This window comes from Natator depressus, chromosome 8 (assembly GCF_965152275.1).
Source record: "Natator depressus isolate rNatDep1 chromosome 8, rNatDep2.hap1, whole genome shotgun sequence".
In the NCBI taxonomy this organism is placed as follows: domain Eukaryota; kingdom Metazoa; phylum Chordata; order Testudines; family Cheloniidae; genus Natator; species Natator depressus.
In genome coordinates this window covers 60,491,631-60,499,761 of record NC_134241.1, presented here as the reverse complement: position 1 = coordinate 60,499,761, position 8,131 = coordinate 60,491,631, and the positions used below count along the sequence as shown (strand labels likewise).

The 8,131-nt window shown below is 36.1% G+C and overlaps 1 protein-coding gene across 1 annotated transcript in view; it reads right to left on the bottom strand.

Annotated features, from left to right (window-relative positions):
• Window positions 1-2,100: 2,100 nt before the first annotated feature.
• The window catches only part of CDC73 (cell division cycle 73), a 165,369-nt gene continuing 159,338 nt past the window's right edge, over window positions 2,101-8,131 (bottom strand). The window contains exon 17 of the mRNA XM_074961163.1: window positions 2,101-6,618. Coding sequence (XP_074817264.1) covers window positions 6,582-6,618 — 37 coding nt within the window. The 3' untranslated portion in view covers window positions 2,101-6,581. The remainder of the gene's footprint in view (window positions 6,619-8,131) is intronic.

Here is an 8,131-nt window from a genome sequence, read left to right as displayed (position 1 = left end):
CTTTATCAAAAGGAACTCCTGTCGTAATTACAACAGGACACAATAGTACAGCTCAGGAATAGAATGCCCTCCAAGAACAGAAGCTCAAAGCAAATGAAGCACGCTGTTCCCTGACTGAAAACCAGTAAAATATAAGTGGAACAGTCTTGCACTGAAAGGAAATTACAAATTCTATTCAGATTAAATCCATTAAAGCCTGCACTAAAAAGCAGGTTCTAAGGCAAAACGTTTGCTCATTTGTCTATTGATTGAATCAGGATATTGATGATCTGCCTGGTGCTTAATATTTGTGGAGGGCAACATTGATTTAGAGCTGCCTGTAATAATTTATGCATACTGTATCTTGACCTGGTTATTGGGATAATTAGTGTATGACTATCTTGGATTAAATCAACTGTTGGGAAAACAACCAGGAAGGCAAGACAGTAACTTGACATAAGACATCCACACACGCACTTAGGGGGTTGTTACAAAACACTTGAGACATAATGCAAGGGCCTTTTGCTTTGACACTCTAGCTCCACCATCTGCACAGTTCAAACTGGTTTGGGGGAGCATATTAAAGCTTGGGAATTTGAGAACAAAAGTTTTGAGTGGATTTAATAAGAGCTCCTCAAAGACAGAAGGAGAATGTGTTAAGAGAAGAGACTGAGATCCAGACTCTCAAAGGTTAGGGAGAGAGAGGCCTGCCTAGGACTCAAGGTAAGAAACATACATGTAAACACTCTAAGTTATGCTTTGCTGCTACTGTTAAGATTAAACAATGCTTTTGTTTTAAGACAGCTGGTATATCACTATATTTACTGCTGGCCACAGATTCCTGAAGGGAAGAACTGCAGGTGCCAAACGCAATTAGATTAGACAGGCGAGTACAGTTGGTACAGACAGCTGCAGTCCAGGACCCCATCTAAGAGTGTGAGAAATCACCTGATTCCCCCCACCAGGAGAGGTGAAGACATGAGGAATGAGAGCCGAGGGGGTGCCCTAAATGGGTCATAGATGCAGCTCAACCTGTAACAAATCACAGTGAATGTTTAAACATATGCACGTTTAGATGAGTACATGCACTGGTGTGTGCTAGCGCTATCAAACCACTTGAGAACACACACACACACTAATCCTGTGAGATTAGTGAATACTTACATGTCTAATTTTCAATTACAGCCAACTTCCCCCACCAAGTTAAAACATACAGCCTGATGTTTTCCTTGTAAGCAACAACATTACTTCAAGTCCCCTCACCAGTGATGTCACACGACCAGTGCCAAGACTCCACGGTAACCTTTTGGTCACAATTTATATTAAGGTGCCATTTATAAATGGCTAAGAAATTATTAATAGCTGTTATAAAGCATGTTACCAATATCAACAGCATGTTAAAAATGATTCTAAGTACATCAGTAAAAGCTATTAAAGATCATAAGATATAGTGGATCATAAAATATAGCAATAAAGAAAACTATGACCATTTGGACTAACAACTAATCATTTATTAAAATATATAATTGTTTACTAACCCTTTTAAAACCATTTTTGGAACCTTTATACTACGTGTGATCAATTTTTTCTAAGATCTAATACAATTGCCCAAGATTCAACCCTTACGCTTCTATAAAATGTCTCCTCCATTCCTACTTGCTACTCTTCATTCCTGGAAGATTCTAGAGAATCTCTCATTTTAAAACTCTCAGTCTTTAAGACATTGGGTAAATCTAGGCCTGAGTGAAATCAGCCAGAGTTTTGCCATTGACTTCTGGCCAGGATTTCAACCCACCCCATATACAATCTGAGAAGGCAGCAGCTGAAACTGAAACACTCTAGTTCACACAGGGCCACTCAAGCACTTTCATTAGGCAGGCTGGCCAAACTAGATTTAAGTTAAGCTTCATTTTTTGCTGCCTTCGTTGCTCGTTATTTTAGACAAATCTGCATTCAGAACTTCAGGCAATTACAGTTTCAGAAAGATTTACATTTGACAATTTCAGGAATGTACACAAGCATTTTTTTCTGACTTTTGGGAAAAGTGAAGAGTAGATGGAAAGGGAATTTACAGATGCAAATAAAATCCATGAACAGTAATACCTTTTTAAAGAGATTTTATATATTACCTCAGAACTTTTCCAGCTTTACATGTAAACTAGTTAATGGATTTAAATTTCAAACATTTGAGAATATTCTTTAGATCTGCACTCATTTACAAATCTTAAAACAACTTCTGTGTAAAGAAAAATGAATGCAGTGAAATCAACTTGGAAACACTGCCTGTCAGCATTTGCTTCTTACCAAAATATTTTCTGCTTCAATAAATACCCATTTCCTCTGAGTTTACAGCACTTATATTTCTCACCAACAGAGGGAAAACTGAAAGTCATGGAAGTCAACAGCAGCCCTCCCATACAAGTTACCTTGCAGTATTCTCTATATTCAATGGCGCCAAGAAGAGGATTGTTGGACTCAGCACACCATGCTTATACTGCCAAAAGGAAGGAGTTTCACTCCAACCTCTTCACATTTTAAATGATTTCCTTCCACTCCTTATTAACTCAGGATATACATATGTTAAAGGTCTTCGGGTAAAGAAAATGACTGCACAGCAAACCAAAAAAATAAATGTGTACTTACAATTTCTAATGAAGCATGTATCTGTCCAGACAAAAGAAACTAACAGGACCACAGTTCCTTAAAAAACAGGTGCTACATAATTTACAGAGCTACAATTTGATATTCACAGAATCCAATCTATATGGCACATTTTTCCCACAAATTATTTCTTTTAGCATTCCAGGTGAACTTTAACCTGTTAGGCCAACAATTTCTTCAGGCAGGGATTTTTAATTTTTCATGAACACATTAGTTTAATAAAGTAGTTGGCATTAGTTATGGCTTTTGAATTACAATGAGCACAGCATCACAACATTAAATTTTAAACCCACCATCTAATCCATTAATTTTGACCAGCTTATTTTTGTACAGTGTTAGCAAGTATTAGCAACTAAGTGCATATTTCACTGGGCATGAGAATGAAAAGTTAGACCAATAAAACATTTTTGAAAGTCATTGACGAGAACAGTAATATTTTATACACTGATTGAACACAGAATGAAAGCCAAAAACAAATGTGCTGTTCAGATAAACATTTATCTGATATCATATATCGCATTATCCTTGATCATAGGTTCAGCTCCTTATGAACTTAATACATAGTACACTTCCCACATATTACTCCTTATCTGTATTCAAAAATAAGAAGTTTACAGTATTGTAGAATAGTTCTATAAATCATGTAGCTCAAGCACTGGCTTTTAGCACATCCTTGTAGAATTATCTTGATAGAAAAAAAATTCCCTGCCAATAACTTTATAGTAGTTAAGCCTATTCAGTTGAAGGTGCTGATCCGTTATTTCTTCAGGTATACAAGTCTATTTAAAAAGAAATTACCTCTGCATTGATTAAAGAAATCTGCTTCTGCCACTTTGTTCAGTGCAGCATTCAGAAAGCTCAAGTAGTGTACAGACAGTTCTTGCTTTGTATAAATTATAAAGCAGTAATATTTTTAATATAAATCAGTATTTCAAACGGTCCCTATTGGCAGCTATAATATTGCTGTCCTTTTTTAAACCCTGGCAGTATGGAACCCCGATATCACACTGTAAGCTAGTTTCCATCTTGCTTTAGTACTTTTTAAACAATGATAGTAGAGGTGTCTTTGTTTAGCTATTTCAAAGCAGTTTTGATTATTAAAACAGTACTACACAGAAAAGAGAGGAAACAGTCAATTTGATATTTGAACCCCATACTGCTTGTGTCATTTAACTTTTCAGTAAAATAGCTCACATTATCACTTATACATTTTAATTTTCAATACAGTTTACACAATTTGTACAAGTCTCAGCACTACAAGCTCTTAAAACTGCTCACCAGTAGGAATGCAGCTCACCTAAACAAACGGCACTTAGTACAGCTTCTTCCAGTTCCTAGTACCAGTTTTCCTTACAATTCATTAATTTGTAGATAAATTAAGCATAAAGTGATATCAAACACCTGATCTGTTGTAAAATGATGCTGTATGGCTAAACTTTAAGTCCAAGTAGTTTCATAATGTGTGTATAAATGTACATATAGAGAGACCCAGGAGAGCTATTCTGTGAGGACCTGATCCAACTCCCAGTGAAGGCAACTAATTGCACAATGACTTAGATAGATACCTCACTACCGTGATGAATGAAGAGACCTAAAAGTGCCATCTACTTCATAAATACGTTTTAGATCGTAATCACATTTTGCAAATAGAAAATTCCAAAATATTAAAAGTCTGGCTTTGAATCCACAAAAAATGGTACAGTTCGCCCAACAGATTTCACACATTCTGCTCTCCTGTCAGTTTCACACCTGCATCACTCCACTGACTCCAATGGATGTACACCAGTGTAAGTGAAATCAGAATCAGGCTGTCCTCCAGTGTGCCACATTGAGCCTAAGCATTGCAGGGTCTGAGACTGACTGATGAGCTATAACACCATGTGCTTTTAACATGTAACACAACGAACAGAGGATGGAGAAGAGAAAATGTCAATTGGACTTTCCATATTTAAAAACAACAACAGTATAATCTGCAAATTATAATGCATGTGAGCAGTATATGTATATACCAAAACCTTGTGGGAAAACTGGCTGCTGCCCATTACAGTAGTCTTTTAAAAACTAAGTACGTTGCCTACATACATAGTACTGACTAACTCTACAAAATTTCCCATTTCTGAGCAGCAGAAACAGAACTATTAGATGCCCCACAACTTCAGCAGTATGAAACCCCAAATTATATTGATCATTTCTTCACAGTAAAAGTGCTGTGCTACTGACAATTGTTCCCTAGTTTTATCTCAAGGTTAAGAGATACAAAGAAAGGAAAATTCTGGTTAATTCTGTGAAACAAAATTTAGTGGGAGAGTCAGTGACCTGGATCTGACCAAACCTCTTAAACCAGTTAAAGGAACTTTTCTGAAAGGATTTTATTTAACTATTTTACAGTCTTGAATTGTTTGCTCTTCCCAGTGATTTTGTGATATCCATTCAAAACTCCACTCTTAGTACTACTGATGTGGATTTTAACTGCTATGAAAAAATGAGAATTGGGAGGTTTTTATTTTGTGTAGTTTTAAATTTAAAAATTGTAGTCTTAGTACAGTTGAGATGAAAATGTTATGTATCACCAAAGCCATTGGGACCTGAGAGGCCTGGTATGCCAGTATGGTTCTAAAACTTCTGTAGGAGCTAGACTGCCAGTTATATTAAAAAAATGAAGATAAAATGTGAAATAAAAGCAAAAGAAAAATGAATACGTAGAATATTTTACTTTTGTCAAACCTCAAATGCAAAGCATAAGAAACATGGTTCAGAATTTTAAGAGCAGAAATATAATATGTATGTTATAGTATTTAATCATTCTATTATATCAACTGGTATACTATATTATGTCAAAGTAAGTAGTTACCATAAACTCATACAAATACCAGTGTTTTCTTGCCTTAGTTATACTCATAATCTAGATCAAGCAAATGTGTTCTTTGGTAACTGGAATAGGTTTATTTTGAGTACAAGCGCAGTACTGCTGGAAAGCTCCAGCTGCTCAGATCAGAAAATGGCAACTCCTGGAGACAAGGCTTGGGCTACTTTTGTCATAAGGGACAACATAAGAGGTTATCTAATGTACTGGCATCAAAAGTATTAATTCTGTATGGTGACTTAAGAAAAAGCAAACTCTCCCCCGTTCTATTCATTGTTTAGTCTATACAATGTTTGGACTCTCATATATAAAGTATTTGACAGGCGGTAGTGTACACATACACACTAAGTTTTAAATTAAAGGATCTGTATGGAGGATGGACATTCTGTGTTAAACTTTACTTGAACGTATTTGTAATAAAGTTTAAAGATTTGGTAAACTGGAATATTATAAGCCCAAAGAAGTGGTTCTTGATTTTTCACCATCCCTTTTTCAACAAAACAGAATATACAGTACATATACAGGTTGACATTTTGATTTATCCAAAACAATTGTCACTTTGCTTAGTTTTGCAAGTCCTATAGACAAACATAATACCATTTACAACAAAATATTTTCAGTAAGTGAAACAATAAAGCAAAGGAAACCAGAGCTAAACTCAGAAGCAAAGTCATTTTGAAAGCCTCATAACATACACACACACACACTGTAACCTTCAGTGAAGATCGACCTATTTTCTAATGAGGAACAAAAACATACTGTTTAAAAATTTTGCTAACTTAACAAAATGGGGAAGAAACTGCTGCTATCAAAATATACAATTTGATTTGCAGGCTAGAAGGCTAACATTATTAAAAAAATAGTTTTAAGGAAAACACTTTTGCTTGTAATAACAGCAGGTATCAACCTGCCATAGCACGAAGCATCCAAACAAGATCTTATAAAAGATTAAACTGTGATCCTTTCTTCATTTGTAAAGTTCCTGACAAATGCATACAGTGAGAGCCTTAGTCTCCAAACTGGAGCATCTTTCATATTTCTCAATCACGTTTCAGGAAATGAATGGTAGCCAGAGGATTCAGAATCTCAAATGGGATTTGTGTTTTACCATGTACCTGCAATGTTAACAAAAAACAGCATTAACAGCATTTTCTGGTAGTTATAGAAAGTGTTCATTCAAGGAACAATGCTGCACAGTAGGGAAAAAAGTAAAATTCTTTTAAAACCTAATTCTTAGACCATTAACAAATGTTAAAAGATAGAAAAAGAAAGATTCTTCACGAGTCATAAAAGTTCTGTATAATGCTGCGTTCCATATGCCTGAAGGAAGAACAGTCAAATGTTTCCTCTTAGGGAACTCTGGCTTGGTTTATAGACCACAGAAATGGAGGGCCGGAAGGGACCTTGAAAGGTCATCTAGTCCAGTCCCCTCCTCTGAGGCAGGATCAAGTAAACCTAGACCATCCTGCTTACAGGTGTTCATCTAAACTGTTCTTAAAAACCTCCAATGACAGATTCCACAGCTTCTCTTGGAAGCCTATTCCAGAGCTTTGTTATCCTTACAGTTAAAGTTTTTCCTAATATATAACCTAAATCTCCCCTGCTGCAGATTAAGCCAATTACTTCTTGTCCTACCTTCAGTGGACATACAGAACAATTGGTCACGTACTCTTTATATCAGCCCTTAACATATTTGAAAACTTGTCAGGTCCACGCCCCATCTTTTTTTTTTTTTCCCCCTGAAGACTAAACTTGCCCCGTTTTTGTTTAATATTTCCTCATAAATCAGATTTTCTAAGCCTTTCATCATTTCTGTTGCTTTCCTCTGTACTCTCTCCAGTGTGGTGCCCAAAACTGGATACAGTGCTCCAGCTGAGGCCTCACTAGTGTCAAGTAGAGTGGCACTTCCATGTCTTACTTACAACACCCCTGTTAATGCACCCCAGAATGATATTAGCCTTTTTTGCAACTGCATCACATTGACTTATATTCCATTTGTGATCCACTAACCCCCAAATTCTTTTAATCAGTATAACTGCCTCGCCAGTCATTCCCCATTTTGTAATTGTACATTTGATTTTTTTCTTCCTCAGAACAGTACTTTGCACTCATCTTTACTGAATCTCATCTTGTTGATTTCAAAGACCAATTCTCCAATTTGCCACAGTAGTTCTGAATTTTAATCTTGTGCTCTGAAGTACTAGCAATCCCTCCCCTCCTTGATGTCATCCACAAATTATATGGGCATACTCCACTCCATCACCCAAGTCATTAATGACAATATTGACTAGTACTGGACCCAGGACAGACCCCTATGGGACCCCAAGAGATATGTCCCCCCAGTTTGACAGCACACCATTGATAATTACTCTGAGTACAGTCTTTCAAATAGTTTTGTACCCACAAATTTGTACCCAGTAATTTCATCTGGAGCACATTTCTGTAATTTGCTTATGAGAATGTAATGTGAGACTCTGTCAAATGCCTTACTGAAGACATTAAATTACATCTGAAGTTATAAGACTATAAGAAAAAGAACCTAAAGTTCACTTTGATCAGTCATTTCTGGGAAGCCTTTAGAAACATTTGTGCAGTTATTTCTGGAAAATGTTTGTCAAATATAAAGGG